General features: G+C 39.3%; 1 protein-coding gene across 4 annotated transcripts in view; it reads right to left on the bottom strand.

Moving 5' to 3' along the window:
• Positions 1–4,233: 4,233 nt before the first annotated feature.
• PAK1 (p21 (RAC1) activated kinase 1) overlaps positions 4,234–21,438 on the bottom strand; it is a 160,671-nt gene continuing 143,466 nt past the window's right edge. For all 4 annotated transcript variants that reach the window (XM_070782772.1, XM_019955101.2, XM_019955102.2 and 1 more), the window contains 4 exons: positions 16,990–17,089; positions 12,770–12,966; positions 10,224–10,361; positions 4,234–5,548 (listed from right to left, as the gene is read on the bottom strand). In XM_070782772.1, coding sequence (XP_070638873.1) covers positions 5,462–5,548; positions 10,224–10,361; positions 12,770–12,966; positions 16,990–17,089 — 522 coding nt within the window. In that variant the 3' untranslated portion in view covers positions 4,234–5,461. The remainder of the gene's footprint in view (positions 5,549–10,223; positions 10,362–12,769; positions 12,967–16,989; positions 17,090–21,438) is intronic.

Genomic DNA, 21,438 nt, shown 5'->3' with positions numbered 1-21,438 from the left:
AACTGTTTGAATCTGCTCTTTGGAACTCAGGAATTTCTAGAAGGCCAAAGCCTTGATCCTGCAAATAAGAAACCAGGAATACAGAATCACTCTTGTGCCTGGCAGGGCCCAATGGGGTCGTGCTTGATTACACAGTCATCACTCTAATGCTTAAATTGCTGGAAAGTTCACAGCAGAGCTAATGCTTGTGAAACACTGCACCTGAGATGGTGGTTGAACCCACATGCTGGGACTCAAACCCAGCCAAAAGCCAGATTGGGACTTAAACCCATGGTCTTTTAACTGAGATCACACAACTCATCACAGGACTCAATGAAGCTCAGGCTCTTTATGACTCATCACAGAAAGAAATGAGAGAGAGACAAAGCCATAGATAAGAAATGGATTTACTTAGAGAGATACACATTCCACAGACAAAATGTGGTTCATCTCAAAAAGCAAGAACAGCCTTGGAGGAAATACACTCCACAGACAAGAGTGTGGGCCATCTCAGAATATGAGAGGCCCTGAAATATGCTGTAGTTAGTTACGGATTGGGTAATTTCATAGGCTAATGAGTGGGAAGAAGCACAAGCTACAATCAAGATTGCAATAACCTCAGATATGCAGATAACACCACTCTTATGGCAGAAAGTGAAGAGGAACCAAAGAGCCTCTTGATCAAAGTGAAAGAGGAGAATGAAAAAGTTGACCTAAAGCTCAACATTTAAAAAACTAAGATCATGGCATTTGGTCCCATCACTTCATGGCAAATAGATGGGGAAACAGTGGAAACAGTGGCAGATTTTATTTTGGGGGCTCCAAAATCACTGCAGATGGTGATTGTAGCCATGAAATTAAAAGACGCTTACTCCTTGGAAGGAAAGTTATGACCAACCTAGACAGCATATTGAAAAGCAGAGACATTACTTGGCCAACAAAGGTTCATCTAGTCAAGGCTATGGTTTTTCCAGTGGTCATGTATGGATGTGAGAGTTGGATTGTGAAGAAAGCTGAGCATTGAAGAACTGATGTTTTTGAACTGTGGTGTTGGAGAAGACTCTCGAGAGTCCCTTGGACTGCAAAGAGATCCAACCAGTCCATTCTAAAGGAGATCAGTCCTGGGTGTTCATTGGAGGGACTGATGCTAAAGCTGAAACTCCAATACTTCGGCCACCTCATGAGAAGAGTTGATTCATTGGAAAAGACTCTGATGCTGGGAGGGATTGGGGGCAGGAGGAGAAGGGGACAACAGAGGATGAGATGGCTGGATGGCATCACCGACTCGATGGACATGAGTTTAAGTAAACTCCGGGAGTTGGTGATGGACAGGGAGACCTGGCGTGCTGCAATTCATGGGGTCACAAAGAGTCGGACACGACTGAGCACCTGAACTGAACTGAACTTAATGAGTGGGAAGATTATTCCAACTATTTCAGGGAAAGGGTAGAGAGTTGCAGGACTGGGCCATCACCCACTTTTGGCCTTTTATAGTTGGTCTCAAAACCATCGTGGCGCTGGTAGATGTGTGATTTAGAATATGCTAATGCATTATAATGAACATATAATAAGGCTGAAGGTCTACTGGAAGTCAAATCTTCTGCCATCTTGATTCTAACCAGTTTTTGTCATATTCTATGGTTATGTCAAATTCCCTGAGGTTCTAAATTCCTTTGCCAGATCCCCAGTTGGGAAATCTACTGTGGGCCCTAGAACTTTTGCAACAGTACAGGAACTTCTTTGGTCTAAGTGTTCTCCAGTTTGGGGTTGTCTGCTCAGAGGCTCTATGGTGGGGCTAATGGCAACCTCCTCCAAGAGGACTTCTGCCACACACTGTAGAAAATTCTTAAATAGATGCCAATACCAGACCACCTTACCTGCCTCCTGATTATGCAGGTTAAGAAGCAAGAGTTAGAACCAGACAGGGGACAATGGACTGATTCCAAATTGGAAAAGGAGTACATCAAGGCTATATATTGTTACCCTGCTTATTTAACTTAAATACAGAGTATATCATGAAAAATAGCAGGCTGGATGAAGCATAAGCTGGAATCAAGATTGTTGGAAGAAATATCGATAACCACAGATATGCAGATGATACCACCCTTATGGCAAAAAGCAAAGAGAAATTAAAGAGCCTCTTGATGAAGGTGAAAGAGAAGAATGAAAAGCTGGCCTAAAGCTCAGCATTCAGAAAACTAAGATCATGGCATCTGGTCCCATCACTTCAAGGCAAACAGAGGAGGAAACTATGGAAACAGTGACAGACTTGATTTTCTTGGGCTCCAAAAACACTGCAGATGGAGACTTCAGTCACGAAATTAAAAGACGCCCTTTGGAAGAAAAGCTATGACAAACCTAGACAGCATATTAAAAAGCAGAGACGTTACTTTGCTAACAAAGGTCTGTCTAGTCAAAGCTATGGTTTTTCCAGTAGTCATGTATATATGTGAGAGCTGGACCATAAGGAAGGCTGAGCGCCAAAGAATTGATGTTTTTGAACTGTGGTGTTGGAGAAGACTCTTGAGAGTCCCTTGGACTGCAAGGAGATCAAACCAGTCAATCCTAAAGGAAATCAATCCTGAATATTCACTGGAAGGACTGATGCTGAAGCTGAAGGTCCAATACTTTGGCTACCTGACACAAAGAGCTGACTCATTTGAAAAGACCCTGTTGCTGGGAAAGACTGAGGGCAGGAGAAGAGGACAACAGAGGGTGAGATGATTGGATGGCATCACTGACTCAATGGACATGAGTTTGAGCAAGCTCCAGGAGATGGTGAAGGACTGGGAAGCCTGGCGTGCTGCAGTCGATGGAGTTGCAAAGAGTCAGACATGACCCAACCAATCAACTCTAAAATTCCAGAGAGGCAATTAATGAACAATTTTCAGCCCTCATTAGACTAACCAGTTTACCACTGCAGTCTAAGAATGAGGAAGTACAATCTTTCGATCTTCATCATTTCTTCTAGAACATTATCTAATGTTCCTTCTGTCTAACACAGAAGCAATCCAATCACACTTGTCCTTTCAGTAACTACAGGAGGATCTCCTGTTGCTCTGCATTTTTCTTCATAAGACAGTATCAGGTCTCACTAATCATCACTTTTGACCCCCTGGTCTAAAAGCCATAATCACATAGCATTATAAGAGTTGTCAGCTGACCAGTCTTCCCTGGAGTTATCACCTTCATTTGGAGGTGGGAACGCAGTGTGATGGTTAATTCTGTCAACCTGACTGGGTCATCAGGAGCCCAATATCTCGTTAAATGTTATTTCTGGGTGTGCCTTTGAGGGTGTATCCAGAAGAGTTTAGCATTTGAATTGATGGACTGAACAAAGCGGATGGGCCTCCTCAAGGTGGGTGGACACCATTCAATTAGCTGACAGTCTGAACAGAAGAAAAATGTGGAGAAAGGCTATTCTCTGACTGTACCAGTAGGACATTGATCTTCTCCTGTCCTCAGTGCTCCTGATTCTGAGGAATCAGACTTCTACCACTAGACGCGCTTTTTTTTCCCCCTTACTTTTTATTTTATATTGGAGTATAGCTGATTAACAAAGTTGTTATAGTTTCAGGTGGACAGCAAAGGGACTCAGTCAAAAATATAAACATATATCCATTCTCCTCCAAACTCCCCTCCCATTCAAATTGCCACATAACATTGAGCAGAGTTCCCTGTGCTATACCGTAGGGTCTTATTGCTTATCCATTTTAAATATAGCAGTGCAGACCTTTTTTTTTTTTTTTTTTGGCCATGTCACCCACTCTGAATCCCAGGGACGGGGGAGCCTAGTGGGCTGCCATCTATGGGAGTCGCACAGAGTAGGACACGACTGAAGCAACTTAGCAGCAGCAGCAGCAGCAGCACAGCATGCAGGATCTTAGTTCCCTGACCAGGGATCAAACCCATACCCCCTGCAGTGGAAGGGCATAATCATAACCACTGAATCACCAGGGAATCCCCTAGACTTCCACTAGAACCTACACCACTGCTATCTGGCTGTCTGGTCTTCAAACTACACCACTGGCTTTCATGGGTCTTCACCTTTGCAAAAGTGTTAAGAATAAAGAATACACAATAAATTAAGTATATAGTGGTAAAGCAGCATCTTATCTGCAACTTAATCTCAAATGATTTTGGAAGAAAGAATATTTTTATAATATATGTATATTTTCTTAACTTGGAAAAAATCAAAATAAAAAATTAGAAAAGAAGGGAAGGGAAAAAGGAAAGAAAGGCATACACCAAATAGAACATTTTCATCTCCTTTTATTGAAGGAAATAAAACTGCAGAGGCAGTGGTACCTCAGAGCATGACAAGGTAGCCATTGGGGCTAACATGACAAGCCACAATGCTGGCCAGGGGTCCTACCATAATGGGAGGACCAAAACCACAAAGATAGCAGGAGGTAGCAAACATCCCCAACACCCAGTGCAAGCATTTCCATTTGCAGAGAGCTTGGCCATGCAGTGTAAAAACAGGGTCCCCTCACAGCTGGCAGACTATCATCTCAGGCCAACAAATCCATCCAAAACAAACATGTAGTTTCAGATTTGGAGTTCTTTCTTTGACCCAGAGATTAGGGCAATCAGAAGATGAGTTAATCTTTTAGCTCCTTGTTGCAGATGGAAAAACATGCTGAGTTCTTCAAACATCACATAGGTATAGCTGGACAGGTTCTGATGCCCAGCTTTGTTCTAAAAGCAGTTGTTGTTTTTTTTTTTTTTCCTTGACTTCTCACACTGCTCTCACCCAGCATGTGCCCTAGGAAACTTCTCAATGTTCTAAACAAGGACAGAATGGGGGCAGCAGCCTAGGGGAATTTTAAGGAGTCAAAAGCGGCTACATAGCCAAGATCATTTCACAAGAAGTAGCATGGGGAACACAATTGGATATAGATCCTCCCAAAAAGATGCTTGAAGCATACACAAAGAAAAACATGGTAGCTCTCCCACCCATATCAGGATCAGCTATGCCAAAGTCATGGTCCAGAAAGAAGAGCCATTTCATGTCCTGGCTGAGTATCACCCGCATGGCATTCCTTGAGCTATTCCTATTTTCAAGTACAATAATGTGTTTGGGCAGTCTGATAACAGAAAAGCAAGCACTGAAAAATATCTCAACTAATCACAAGTTGATAATGTTATAAAGTCAAAAATTTATATAGTCAAGAACTGATTGGTTGGGGGGGTGGGCAGAAATAGGAATCCAAGGATTTATTCATGTAAGTCCTTGGTCATAAATCACCCTCACATCCACAGGTTGGGAGCAAATTCCTTATTTTAAAATGGCCATCATCCAATTAGTTAATTGTAGTTCTCTTCAATGCTGGACACATGGTTTTCAAGGATCAGTCTTGAGAGCACTAGACCAGGAAATGGGAGGAGAAGGCAAGGAAGAGCATCAGGGGTTGGAATTTCCGAAATGAGCATTTATTTCACAGAAGGCTTGGCACAATGAGGCTGGGGTGATGTGGTTTTAGTGATTGTTCTTGGTTGCTTCCTTTGCAGCAGCAATCAGTGGAGTGAGGCTGGAGAGAGGCTTGGCAATCTTCAGAAATTGATGCTAGAAAGGAGAAAAAGAACAAAAGACACATGACAATTTACCATTATTTTTTAGCAACCATTACAAGGTTTTCAGGGCATCCATGTTTGTATACTGTACAGATCATCAACTTCAAATTGAAGGACATCTTTTAAAGATAACATATCTACCTATAGCTAAATACATGTCTATCCTATATCCTACCAATTCCACTTCTAGATGTATTTCAAGAGAAGTAAGTTTTTGAATTCACCAGAAGACACACACATAAATGCTCACTGCAGTTTTACTTATGATAGTCAGAAATGAAAGAACCTAAATGTCCCAAGAGACTGAAAGAATGAGTAACATTATATTCATAGAATACTATACAAAAATTACAGAGCAATAAAAAGGAATAAGTAATTGATACATTGATAAATGGATGAATCCCACAGAAGACATGCTGTATGAAAGAACACATACATAAGAAGAGATCGTACTGTATGATTTCATTTTATATAAGTCCAAAATATGGTGATAATCAGAATAATAATGAGCTCAGAGGGAAGGTTATTAACTGATTATGACCCAATGGTACACTACAATTCTGCATTTCAGAAGCACTGATTTGGGAATCTGTTGTTCTATCCTTGTGTTTAGTAAGGTTAATTAACCCAGGAAGGACTTGGTCCTTTTCCAAGTCACTTTCACTGGGCTATACTGTGGGCCATACCCACAACCATTAAAGACAACCATTGTGGTAAAAACACCATTTGAAAATTACTTTTATGTTTTCAGTAAAAAAACATTATAGAAAACAGTCATCATAGAACTCTGAACTCGCAACTAAAAATGACTTTTCTTCATTTTACTAGTGAAAAGGCTTTGTGTCTTGAGGTGTAGAATGTTTCTCCCATTGGATAAGAAACATAGGAACTAACTAACATATTTTCTTTTCTGTCTTCACTACCAGGACACTAAGAACCAAATTTGATGTTTAAACAAAACTATTTAATGCAAATGATTAGTATGTTTGATTCTTCTGGCCATCCTCATAAGTCTCTTTTATTAATCATATTGTATATGTGTATACACACACATTAAATTTTAAAATTTCTATATTTCTATATATAGAAATATCTACAAATATTCTTTGCTAGAAGTGCTTCAAATTCTTTTTTTTTAATTAATTTTATTTTATTTTTAAACTTTACATAATTGTATTAGTTTTGCCAAATATCAAAATGAATCCACCACAGGTATACATGTGTTCCCCATCCTGAACCCTCCTCCCTCCTCCCTCCCCACACCATCCCTCTGAACAGAGATGGGACTCAAAGAGGTACTGAGAATAAGAAACTATTACTACAAAAGGAATAGAAGATCTTGGCTAAATTATAAAGATATGAATTCCAACAAAAGCCCCTATGTATTTCTATCCATATATATCGTTCTCACAGGAGAAACAGATGTGAAGCTTTCATGATCTGAGATTCTGAAAGTCATCATTTAGAATATTTACAATGTACGGTAACAAGTTAAAGAGTCAGTGTTCTCAGATTGCATGTTTATACAATTCCCCTGAGTTGAGAAAGCATCATGATCCAACACCCAATTAGGAGGCCTCAGTTTCCTTCTCTGTGTAATGAATAAATCAGACAAGATAAGCTCTAAGGTCTTTCCAGCTTTAACACTTGGAACCAGACAGTGGCCAAGAATATACACACTTGAGAGCCAAATACACATAGATTTAAATCCTGGATCCACCATTTCTCAGTTACTTTAATCACGCAAAGTTATTGAACACTTGAAATCTCAGTTTCCTCACCTGTAAAAATGGGAATACAAAAATCTATAAATCACAGGTTTATTAAAAAAGAATAGATTAAAAAAATATATAAAGTGCTTAGTGCCTAGAATATGATAAAGATTCAACACAATGCATTTATTATTTGTCATGTATTATTATACCAGGAAAAAAACTCTAGAGGACATTAATCTTTCAGTAACTATATTTTAATACCTAGTCAACAATATCATCTTGAGGCTTAAACTATTTGCACATTTCCCAAAGCTTGGTGTTTCCAGAAAAAACTTCATATGAAAGGAAAAGGATCCTATATTATATATACTGCCTGTTATAAGGAGGTTTTGTCCCAAAGGATGCTAGAAACTAATGGGCTTGGCAGAACCCAGATCTCATATCTAATATATCAATGCTCTGTAGTCAGTAACTCTGATTACAAAGAGATGATAAATATCTCCAGAAGGTAACATTTCAATGAAGGTTTAAGCAATTCCATTCAATTCAACAAACATTTTCTGAATACCTATTTTTTAATTGAAGTATAGTTGATATACAATGTTATATAAGTTTATTGTTGTTGTTTAATCACTAAGCCATGTCCGATTCTTTTGCAACTCCATGGACTGTAGCCTGCCAGGCTCCTTTGTCTATGGGATCTCCCAGGCAAGAATACTGGAGTGGCTTGCCATTTCCTTCTCCGGTGAATCTTCCCAACCCAGGGATCGAACCTGCATCTATTGCATTGGCAGGCAGATTCTTTACCATTGAGCTATTAGGGAAGCCCATTGCATAAGTCACAGGTATATAATATAGTGCTTCACAATTTTTATAGGTTACACTCCATTTATAACTAAGTATAAAATATTGGCTATATTTCCTGGGTTATACAATATATCCTTACAGCTTGTTTTACATATCATAATTTGTATCTCTTAATACCCTACCCATATAATGTCCCTCCCCTACTTTCCCTCTCTCCACTGGTAACCACTAATTTATTCTCTATATCTGTGAATCTGTTTCTTTTTTGTTATATTAACTAGTTTATTTTACTTTTTAGATTCCACATATAAGTGATGTCATACAATATTTGTTTTTCTGTCTGACTTATTTCACTTAGCATAATATCCTCCAAGTCCATCCATGTTGTTGCAAATGGCAAGATTTCATTCTTTTTTATGGTTGAGTAGTATTCATCCACATCTTCTTTATCCATTCATCTCCTGATGGACACTGAGGTCACTTACATATCTTGGCAATTATAAATAATGTTGCTATGAACACTGAGTTGCATGTATCTTTTCATATTAGTTTTTGTTTATTTCATATATATATCCAGGACTGGAACCACTGGGTCATATCATAGTTCTGTTTTTAGTTTCTTGAGAAACCTCCATATTGTTTTCCATATTAGCTGTACCAATTTATATCCCCATCAAGCGTGTAGGAGGGTTCCCTTTTCTCCACATCCTTGTCAACATTTGTTATTTGGATTCTTTTTGATGACAGCCATTCTGACAGGTGTGAGGTGATTTCTCACTGTGGTTTTGATTTGCATTTCCCTGATATTTAGCAATACTAAGCATCTTTTCATGTGCCTGCTGACCATCTGCATTTTCTCTTTGGAAAAATGTCTATTCAGGTCTTCTGCCCATTTTTTAACTGGGTTGTTTGTAGGGTTTTTTTTTTTTTTTTTTCCTGAGGTGTATGAGCTGGTTATATATTTTGGATATTAATGCTTTATCAGTCATATCATTTGCAAATGTTTTCTCCCACTGAATACCTATTTTGATTCAGGTCCCAGGTAAGAGGAAACCAAGGATTAATAACATAGAAGCTATGATCTACTAACAGTAAAGAAGACAGAATTGTTCATAATTAGCTTTAATGTGATGCAGTATGGTACATCCTGCCCTGCCCTGCCCTGTGTTAGTCCTCAAAATACAAAAGTTTTATGACTTTTGTATACTGACTGACTGTGCAAATCTATACATTACTCATTGTCATTAAGTTGCATGTCACACTTAGTAAATCACCAGTTGGCAATGTAGTAAAATAACACTAGTAATGAGAAATTGTAACTGAAACATAAATGCTAAATATAGATAATGTGGTCAACTAAAAGCAAATTTTGAAACCATATTAAATAATTATGGTATAACTTCAGGATTAAGCTGGTGGAATATATAAGGCTGGGTAAACCCCCAACTTCAGGTTCCCCACAGCCTGTCACGATCTCACTCCAAACAAGCAGACTATAGGGACCTTCCTGGTGATCCAATGGTTAAGACTCCAAGCTTACACTGCAGAAGGGCACAGGTTTGATCCCTGGTCAGGGCACTAAGATCCCGCATGCCATGTGGCATGGCCTAAAAACTGAAATAAATGAACAAACAAGCAGACTATCATTCCCACCATCTGCAAGGGTTTCCATGAAGAAACTAGGAAGAATTGAAATGCTGCACTAACTATCCTCTAAATGAAATGCTGCACTAACTATCCTCTTTCCTAAAAATCTATCTTTTGGGTTTATCCCAGTAAAATATAACTTGTATAAGATTTGCATGCAAAAAATTTCTTCTCATCAAGACTCAAACTCTGCTAGACTAATTCAGGCAGAACAAAACAAGCACCAAGGGAAGATAAAGGCAAAGCTCAATAAGAGCTCAGAAAATAACTCTGTAAGATATAGTCTAGGAGAAAGTACAGAGTTTTAATAGGCTGAGGAAGAGCCCAAGGGAGTAACATGAGCAAAGGTACAGGGATGAACAAGATGAGGGGAATAGGAGTGTGGGACGAGCTAGAAGAAAAGCCTAGTTCTGTAACAGCCATACAAAAATGCAGCAAAAAAAAGCCCTGGTTATGTGATTCTCTGAATTAGGTGCCTCCCTACATAGGGACAGTTACCTGCAGCAGTTCTTTAGCCGAACCTCTCTTCTCCACATCCATCTCAAGACAGCGGTTCAGAAAGTCTCGGAAGATAGCTGACAGCTTCTCTGGGTTCTGAAGCTCTGGGGTCCCATTGGTGGCAATGAGGTACAAGGCCTGGAAATACAAACAGAATTGCCCTGGGCTCTACCTGGGGTTCTTTCCTGGTTCCCAGACAGGCCATCAAGAAATATGGTTGGCTGCCTTCAGCCTTCAGAAGACAAAGAGGCAGCTTCAGTATACTGGAGAGAATATGACTTAAGAGCCAAATTTCCAGTGGATTTCTAACTTCCTCATCTGTAAAACAGGGATGTTAACAGTGCCTATCTCACATGTCTGTAAAATAAAATGATAACATATTGAAAGCACTTCATAAGCTTATGAAGTGTGTTACAGATCCAAGCATTTATTATTATTGATTTAAATCTAAATGGTTTACTATACATTTAGCCTAATGAGTTAAACACCAGCCATTTACTGAAGGAAATTTATTATTCCTAGTGCCATCATCTCAGTCATCTAAAAACTGATCTCTTCTAGCAGGAAAAGAATATATAAAGGAACTGTTCCATAAAGGAGCAATCTGTTTCACTGCTGCCATCTTGGTTCTCTAATATGAAGCCATCTCCTGGGAAAGATAAAGAAAATCATCATACTAAACCTTTTAAAGCAATCTGAACTTTATTTTGTAAAGTGTTTACACAAACACTATCTCATTTAATGACCACAATAACTCTGGGTAATAGGCAGGGCAAGAATTATCATCCCCATTTCATAGATAAAGTCCTAAAACATAAAGAGATATGCTTGGCATCATGCTGTTTACACAACCTCATGTCCTCTGACTTTGATCCCAGTCTTATTTCTGTTACTACTACTCATCATCATTTTCAAGGCACTCTAAGGTGGAGGAAGACGAGTGGCATGTGGATCCACAGGGCAATACTGGGAGCCAAGAGAAGAAACTATGGAAGGTAGTTTCAGTTTGGTACACTAAAACACTTTTCAATAATCAGGGCTATCCAAGAGGTAACCGGCTAAAATTACATGACTGTTGATTAGCGACAAAACTCAGGGAATTCTTACACCGAATGAGAGGTTGGAATAAATAACAAAATAAAAACAATCAGAATAACTCTCACATTTGCCCATAATCAAAATTACCACCCTACCTGCATCTGTATTCACATATGCTGCTTTCCCTCTCCTATTATAATAATAAACTGTCCAAGTTCTAATTTGATGATCTTTACTTCAGTATTTGATCCAACCCCCCTGATCTACTTAAGGATATCACTATCTCTCCTACAGATGTCACATCACTCTTGTACATGACCATTTTCCTCTCTACTAGATAATTCTCATCAGCACAAAAACATGCTATGATAATATCATCTTCAAAACAAAAAAAGAAAACCCCCCTAGTCTCTACTTCAAGATATGGCTCCACTCACTTCTCTGTTAGCATAACCGCAAAATTCCTCTGAAAGAAAATAATGAAAAGTAACTGCTTATACATGTCATTTCTTCACTCTGGTGGATTTACTCTAATCAGACTTTCATTCCCATCACTCCAGTGAAACTGACTGTCAAAGTCATCAATAACCTTCACACAGGCCAATCTTATGATCATTACCTAGGATTATCTTAAATGCAACATAGTCACATTTGACACACTGGTCCATTCTCCTTCTCAAAACACTTTGTCCTCTTGGCCTCCGGGACACGTCTCTCAGTTCTCCTTCTACCAGGAAGGCTGCCCATTAGTCAACTTTGCTGGTTCCTCTAATTTGTAAACATGAGAGTATTCCGGGTATCAGTACTACCTGACTCCCTAGGTGAGTGATCTCATTATCATCTACCTCTGATTTTTAAATAAACCAACTATATAATACCTACTAATAAATTTGTATTTCGAGTCCTGAATACTCACTCTTGAACTCTGAACTCTGATGCCCAATTCTACTCAATACCTCCACTTAAGATGTCTAATAAACATTTTAACTTAACATGGTCAGAACCTTGTCCACTCTGCTCACTCACTTCAGGGACACTAGTCTACTTGGTTTTCCCAAGGATGTATCAAGTATGTTCTCTAAACAAGTTCTTTATACACTTGATAACTCGAAAATTCTTACTTCAGATTAATCTCAAGGCTCATTCCTTTTTTCATTTTTCTTTTTATTTTTTCATTCCTTTTTTTTCTTCAGATTTCTCCTCAGATAAGTTATAAGAGAGGAATTCATTCTCCACCTAAAATAAAACAGCACACTTCTCTGTCCTTCCCCCTCTTACTCTCTATTTCTTTCACAGCTCTTATCTTCTGTTACTATATACTAATTTGTTTTATTATTATCAGAACCGTTTCTTGCCCATAAGAACTCAAAAAAATCACTAAATATATGAATGAATGACTGCTAATTTACATTTTCTTTAAGCATGTATGCTTTATCACTGCCTAGTTTGATCCAGAAAAGAGAAATTCAACAGCCCAAACATCTTGATATGGGACGAGTAACACTCACTCTCAGAGGGTTTTCGTTGAGGTATGGGGGCTCCCCTTCAATCATTTCAATGGCCATGATGCCCAAGGACCAAATGTCAACCTTAGGCCCATAGGCTTTCCGGGTTACAACCTCTGGTGCCATCCAGTACGGTGTTCCCACCATGGTGCTCCGTTTGCTCTGCTCTGGGGTGATCTGAGCACAAAATCCAAAATCAGCTGAAAAAGAAAAGACAGAAACGATTCATATGCAGAGTGTTCCTTCTATAAATAGTGCATGCCTCCCTCTAGGTATCAAGCTCTCCCGGTGTCCTAGCCACTACATCCCTTGTCTCTCCAAAGCTGGAGTCACATAACTACCACCTTCATATCCAGCTCCTAGGCTCTGCCCTGTTCAGACTTTAAGGAGAAACATGAAACATTTCTACCTTCCTACTCCTCCTCAAACCAGAAACACTAGGCATTAAAGGCTAAGCTGCCCATTTTGACACCTATTACCTGCCTCAATTCTGCTTTACTCCTGAAAACCATCCCCATACACCAGTATCTGGTTACGAGGTCCTTATTTTATTTCCCAGGCATGAAACCCTAATCATCTACAACTAGGCATGACAAAATATGGTCCACTTGAGAAGGGAATGGCAAACCACTTCAGTATTCTTGCCCTGAGAACCCCATGAACAGTATGAAAAGGCAAAAAGATAGGATACTGAATGACAAACTCTCCAGGTCGATAGGTGCCCCATATACTACTGGGGATCAATGAAGAAACAATTCCAGAAAGAATGAAGAGACGGAACCAAAGCAAAAACACCACCCACCTGCGGATGTGACTAGTGATAGAAGCAAAGTCCAATGCTGTAAAAAGCAATATTGCATAGGAACCTGGAATGTTAAGTCCATGAATCAAGGCAAGTTGGAAGTGGTCACACAGGAGATGGCAAGAGTGAACATAGGCATTTTAGGAGTCAGCAAACTAAAATGGACAGGAATGGGTGAATTTAACTCAGATGACCATCATATCTACTGCTGTGGGCAAGAATCCCATAGAAACAATGGGGTCACCATCACAGTCAACAAGAGTCCGAAATACAGTACTTAGGCACAATCTCAAAAACGACAGAATGATTTCTGTTCGTTTCCAAGGCAAACAATTCAATATCACAGTAATACAAGTCTATGTTGCAACCAGTAACACTGAAGAAGCTGAAGTTGAAGGGTTCTATGAAGACCTACAAGACCTTCTAGAACTAACACCCAAAAAAGATGTCCTTTTCATTATAGGGAACTGGAATGCAAAAGTAGGAAGTCAAGAAACACCTGGAGTAACAGGCAAATTTGGCCTTTGAGTACAGAATGAAGCAGGGCAAAGGCTAATAGAGTTTTGCCAAGAGAATTCACTGGTCGTAGCAACACCCTCTTTCAACAACACAAGAGAAGACTCTACACACGGACAACACCAGATGGTTAACACTGAAATCAGATTGATTATATTCTTTGCAGCCAAAGATGGAGAAGCTCTATACAGTCAGCAAAAACAAGACCAGGAGCTGACTGCTCAGATCATGAACTCCTTATTGCCAAACTCAGACTTAAACTGAAGAAAGTAGGGAAAACCACTAGACCATTTAGGTATGACCTAAATCAAATCCCTTATGATTATACAGTGGAAGTAATAAATAGACTCAAGGGATTAGATCTGATAGAGTACCTGAAGAACTATGGAAGGATGCTCGTGACATTGTACAGAAGACGGGAATCAAGATCATCCCCAAGAAAAAGAAATGCAAAAAAGCAAAATGGCTGTCTAAGGAGGCCTTACAAGTAGCTGTGAAAAGAAGAGAAGCAAAAATCAAAGGAGAAAAGGAAAGATATACCCATTTGAATACAGAGTTCCAAAGAATAACAAGGAGAGATAAGAAAGCCTTCCCCAGATATCACTGCAAAGAAATAGAGGAAAACAATAGAATGGGAAAGACTAGAGATCTCTTCAAGAAAATTAGATATACTAAGGTAAGGTTTCAATACAAAGATGGGCACAATAAAGGACAGAAGCAGAAGATATTAAGAAGAGGTGGCAAGAATACATAGAAGAACTTCACGATCCAGATAATCATGATGGTATGACCACTCACCTAGAGCCAGGCATCCTGGAATGAGAAGTCAAGTGGTCCTTAGGAAGCCTCATTATGAACAAAGCTGGTGGAGGTGATGGAATTCCCGTTGAGCTATTTCCAATCCTAAAAGATGATGCTGTGAAAGTGCTGCACTCAAGATGCCAGCATATCAGGAAAACTCAACAGTGGCCACAGTACTGGAAAAGGTCAGTTTTCATTCCAATTCCAAAGAAAGGCAATGCCAAAGAATGCTCAAACTAATGCACAATTGCATTCATCTCACATGCTAGTAAAGTAATGCTCAAAATTCTCCAAGCTAGACTTCAACATACATGAACTGTGAACCTCCAGATATTCAAGCTGGTTTTAGAAAAGGCAGAGGAACCAGAGAGCAAATGGGCAACAACAGTTGGATCATCGAAAAAGCAAGAGAGTTCCAGAAAAACATCTACTTCTGCTTTATTGACTACACTAAAGACTCTGAGTGTGTGGATCACAACAAACTGTGGAAAATTCTGAAAGAGATGGGAATACTAGACCACCTGACCTACCTCTTAAGAAATCTGTATGCAGGTCAGGAAGCAACAGTTAGAACTGCACATGGAACAACAGACTGGTTCCAATAGGAAAAGGAGTACATCAAGGCTGTATATTGTCACCATGTTTATTTAATTTATATGCAGAGTACATCATGAGAAATGCCAAGCTGGATGAAGCACAAGCTGGAATCAAAATTGCCAGGAGAAATATCAATAACCTCTGATACGCAGATGACACCACCCTTATGGCAGAAAGTGAAAAACTAAAGAGACTCTTGATGAAAGTGAAAGAGGAGAGTGAAAAAGTTGGCTTAAAACTCAGCATTCAGAAAACTAAGATTATGGCATCTGGTCCCATCACTTCATGGCAAATAGATGGGGAAACAGTAAAAGACTTGATGTTTGGGGGCTTTAAAATCACTGCAGATGGTGACTTCAGCCATGAAATTAAAAGACACTTGCTCCTTGGAAGAAAAGTTATTACCAACTTAGAATATTAAAATAAAAGCAGAGACATTACCCTGCCGACAAAAGTTCCGTCTAGTCAAGCTATGGTTTTTCCACTAGTCAAGTATGGATGTGAGAGTTGGACTATAAAGAAAGCTGAGCACTGAAGAATTGATGTTTTTCAACTGTGGTGTTGGAGAAGACTCTTGAGAGTCCCTTGGACTGCAAGGAGATCCAAACCAGTCCATCCTAAAGGAAATCAGTCCTGAATATTCATTGAAAGGACTGATGCTGAAGCTGAAACTCCAATACTTTGTCCACCTGATGTGAAGAACTGACTCACTGGAAAAGACCCTGATGCTGGGAAAGATTGAAGGTGGGAGGAGAAGGGGACGACAGAGGATGAGATAGTGGATGGCATCACCAACTCGATGGACATGAGTTTGAGCAAGTTCCGGAGTTGTTGATGGACAGGGAAGCCTGGTGTGCTACAGTCCATGGGGTCGCAATGAGTTGGACATGACTGAGTGACTGAACTGAATTGAGGCATGACCCTGATTTAATTAGTTCCTCCTCTTGTGCCCCAGGGTAGAAACTGCTAACAGTCTTCCCATAAGCTGCCCATCCACCTGTGACACAATCTGTTTGTCTGGATTCTTCATCCTTACACTTCTGAACAGAATGTTCTGCCTGCTATTCATTCCCATTATATTGCTATTATATGTTTACTTAATTATGAAACCTTCAATAAGAACTATGTGTTCTTACTCACATTTTTCATTCTCAGATGGCCGAGCACATAAACAGACATTTTATAAAAGTTTGCTAAATAAATGACTGAATGAAAGTTATTACACTAAACTCTTTTTTCTAACTATGTATTTTATGTTTCCCATAGTAGATTGAGAACTACTTAAATACAGGCAAAAGTATCCTTGTTGACCAACACAATAAATGTTTTTCATTGAATGTATGAGTGGGGAAAAAATGTCATCCTATATAGTGCTGAGTAACATAAAGTGCCTGCATATCCAAGAAATAAGATTCTTTGGTGAGTCTTGTAGCTACTCTTATATGATTACCATCCCAGAGGAGACAGGGTCCCAGAGGGAAGAGAAGTTATTATCACTCCTACTCACTTAACTTGACAGAGCCATCCATTCCCAACAGGATGTTGTCACTCTTGATGTCTCTATGAATAACTTGGTTCGAATGCAGAAACTCCAAAGCTTGCAGGCACTGTTGAAGTGATGTGGGCAGAAAGAGAGAGAAAGGACAAATAATTATGGAGACTTACAGAAAATCACTAATCCAACCTCCTCATTTTATGATAACAAAAGTGAGACCCCAGTGAGTAAAAGAACTTACTCCAAATAAATGGAAGAGGCAGATCTAATATCTAGTCTCGTGTCTCATTACTAAACATACTTTTAATACTTAGTGCTGCCTCATACTTTTCTTATAAGATACTTGACCACAGTGTATTGTAACATAGCTTATAACAGTTTTAGGTACAGGAATTCCTCCAAAGTGTTTTAGAATTGTTTACAGAACATTAGCACCTTGACAAAGAACCCAAGCCAAAAAAATTAAAAAAATACTGAGGAAGAATGGAAAGGATTTTGTAAAGAAAAAACTACAGGAAAATGACAAGTAACAGTCACATTTGGGAAACTAAACAAATGGAAATGATACTAGAAGCCATGAATTTAGGAAGATAGTCTTATTTTGGTGAGGAGGTAGTTTGTACTGTTTGCTGTATTCTGCTTTTTACATTCCCATAAACATCTGCAGACAAATGTCCAGCAGGCAACTGCAGGCGTGAATCTTGGGTGCTGCAGAGAGGCTGGACTTGAAATAAACGTTTACAAGTCTTTCAAGTTATGGTAATGGTTGAAATTGGCAAATGCTATAGTAAATAAAGAAGAAAGAAAAGAACCTTGGAAAACACACAGACTCAATAGGTAGAATGAGTAATATAGAGACTGAAAAGAATAATAAAAATGCATGGTTCTGACCAATAAAATTATTCTAGACAAATCTCTTATTCCCTCTGGGCTACTGTCTTCCCATCTGTAAAAGGTGAGGATCAGAAAAGACACTCTCAAGGTTACTATTAAATCTGTTAGGAAGTTCATAACCCAAAGCTAAAATTTAGAGGCTTCCACCAATTAAAAAACATGAAAAAGATGCAAACCAATTAGAGGACACTACTGAAATATTCTCAACTTAATACTTCACTTTCTAAGAATACATCAATGGCTAAATTAAAAACAAACCAATATCCAGAAGCGGCTTTTCCCTGGAAAAGTAAGACCTGTTTTCCTAAGGAGGCTAGAGACTTTGGCCTCTGGATGTCAAAAATTATAAACAGAAAGGATGATTGCTAGAAATTGGAACCAACATGCATTGCTGGTAGGAATATAAAATGGTACAGCCACTGTGGTAAACATTTTGGCCAGTCCTCAAAATATTAAACATAAAGTCTCTACATGACCAGAAGATCCGCTCCTAGGCACATACCCAAGAGAAGTAAAAACATATATTCAACCAACAACTTATCCATGAATGTTCAGAGCATTATCCATAAGAGTCAAAAAGTGGAAATTACCCAAATGTCCATCAGCTGATGGACAGGCAAATAAACAGAATCTTACTTGCTAATAAAAGGACATATGCTGTAAAACAGATGAGCCTTCAAAATATCATACTAAGCAAAATGAGCCAATCAGAGCACATATTACCTTTATATGAAACACCTGGAATAAGCAAATCAACAGAGACACAAAACAGACTAGTGGCTGCATAGGGCTGGAAGGGATGGGAAACAGGTTGGGTGGGGGTGGTGGGGGGTGACTGCTAATAGGTATGGAGTTTCTTTCTCAGTTCAGTTCAGTTGCTTAGTTGTGTCTGACTCTGCGACCCCATGGACTGCAACACACCAGGCTTCCCTGTCCATCACCAACTCCCGGAGCTTGCTCAAACTCATGTCCATCGAGTCGGTGATGCCACCCAACCATCTCATCCTCTGTCGTCCCCTTCTCCTCCCGCCTTCAACCTTTCCGAGCATCAGGGTCTTTTCCAATGAGTCGGTTCTTCACATCAGGTAGACAAAGTATTGGAGTTTCAGCTTCAACATCAGTCCTTTCAATGAATATTCAGGACTGATTTCCTTTAGGATGGACTGGTTTGGATCTCCTTGCAGTCCAAGGGACTCTCAAGAGTCTTTTCCAATGCCACAATTCAAAAGCATCAATTCTTCAGCACTCAGCTTTCTTTATAGTCCAACTCTCACATCCATATTTGACTAGTGGAAAAACCATAGCTTTGACTAGACAGACCTTTGTTGGCAAAGTAATGTCTCTGCCTTTTAATATGCTATCTAGGTTGGTAATAACTTTTCTCCCAAGGAGCAAGTGTCTTTTAATTTCATGGCTGAAGTCACCATCTGCAGTGATTTTGAAGCCCCAAAAAATCAAGTCTGTTACTGTTTCCCCATCTATTTGCCATGAAGTGATGGGACCAGATGCCATAATCTTAGTTTTCTGAATGTTGAGTTTTAAGCCAACTTTTTCACTCTCCTCTTTCACTTTCATCAAGAGACTCTTTAGTTCTTCTTCGCTTTCTGCCATAAGGGTGGTGTCATCTGCGTATCTGAGGCTACTGATATTTCTTCTGGCAATCTTATTCCAGCTTGTGCTTCATCCAGCCTGGCATTTTGCATGATGTATTCTGCATATAAGTTAAATAAGAGGGTGACAATATACAGCCTTGACGTACTCCTTTCCCAATTTGGAACCAGTCTGTTGCTCCATGTCCGGTTCTAACTGTGGCTTCTTGACCTGCATACAGATTTCTCAGGATGCAGGTCAGGTGGTCTGGTATTCCCGTCTCTTGAAGAATTTTCCAGTTGGTTGTGATCCACACAGTCAAAGGCTTTGGCATAGTTATTAAAGCAGAAGTAGATGTTTTTCTGGAACTCTCTTGCTTTTTCAATGGTCCAATGAATGTTAGCAATTTGATCTCTGGTTCCTCTGCCTTTACTAAATCCAGCTTGAACATCTGGAAGTTCACGGTTCACATATTGTTGAAGCCTGGCTTGGAGAATGTTGAGCATTACTTTGCTAGTGTGTGAGATGATGCAATTGTGCAGTAGTTTGAACATTCTTTGTTTCTTTTTGGGGTGATGCAAATGTTCTAAAACTGATTATGGTGATAGCTGTATAACTAAATATACTAATATCTTTTAAATTATTACTTTAAATGGGTGAATAATATGGTATGTGAATTATATCTCAATCACTAAAGATGGTGACTGCAGCCATGAAATTAAAAGACGCTTACTCCTTGGAAGGAAAGTTATGACCAACCTAGATAGCATATTCAAAAGCAGAGACATTAGTTTGTCAACAAAGGTCCGTCTAGTCAGGGCTATGGTTTTTCCTGTGGTCATGTATGGACGTGAGAGTTGGACTGTGAAGAAGGCTGAGCGCTGAAGAATTGATGCTTTTGAACTGTGGTATTGGAGAAGACTCTTGAGAGTCCCTTGGAATGCAAGGAGAGCCAACCAGTCCATTCTGAAGGAGATCAGCCCTGGGATTTCTTTGGAAGGAATAATGCTAAAGCTGAAACTCCAGTACTTTGGCCACCTCATGCGAAGAGTTGATTCATTGGAAAAGACTCTGACGCTGGGAGGGATTGGGGGCAGGAGGAGAAGGGGACGACAGAGGATGAGATGGCTGGATGGCATCACTGACTCGATGGACGTGAGTCTCAGTGAACTCCGGGAGTTGGTGATGGACAGGGAGGCCTGGCGTGCTGCGATTCATGGGGTCGCAAAGAGTCGGATATGACTGAGCGACTGATCTGATCTGATCTGAACAGTATTTTTAGAAAGGTGAATTATCTCTATGAGAACTTATGGATAATAGTAATGCCATGTATTTGCATAACATTTAAATGTTTTTCCAAATGCTTTTTGATCCGCATGGTACCCCTAAGGTATACACAGTATGAATGTTGCAATTCCTAAGATAAATCACCTGAGACATATTGATTTCCCCAAGCACACATTTGCATGTATCTCAATCAGTAAAAGTCAGTTCTTCGGATGACTGAAATGAATAACATCTTAGTTATTACAATAACTCTGCATTTCCAAAGGTCCCCAGAATACAGATACATAGTTTATCTATGATATTAAATTTCATGGGGAAAATGTGATTAGGAAAAAACATCTAGAAAGCTTCCTGGTGGGAGAGGGAGAATAATGAAACAAATTTGAGAAACACCACCTCAGTGGTACAGTAAAGAAAATAAATCAGATCTCCTAAGATCCCAGGCCTGTGTTAATTCCATTAACCTACCTGTGCATGTGTTCTAGATCCCAGGGTTTTTAATGAAAAGATGATCATATTTTCTAGGACAGTAGTGATTTCACCTGACTTTATTTTTCCTAATATTATTACAAAACCATGTAATTTCATCTGCATGATTCTAATTCCTCTATCATCAAACCCTAGGCATACTCATCCCCATAAAACTCTGAGTCTACTCTTCTAACCACTTAATCATGCTCTCTTTCCCTA

This window comes from Bos indicus, chromosome 29 (genome assembly GCF_029378745.1).
Source record: "Bos indicus isolate NIAB-ARS_2022 breed Sahiwal x Tharparkar chromosome 29, NIAB-ARS_B.indTharparkar_mat_pri_1.0, whole genome shotgun sequence".
Classification (NCBI taxonomy): domain Eukaryota; kingdom Metazoa; phylum Chordata; class Mammalia; order Artiodactyla; family Bovidae; genus Bos; species Bos indicus.
This window is presented reverse-complemented; position numbering and strand designations above follow the sequence as displayed.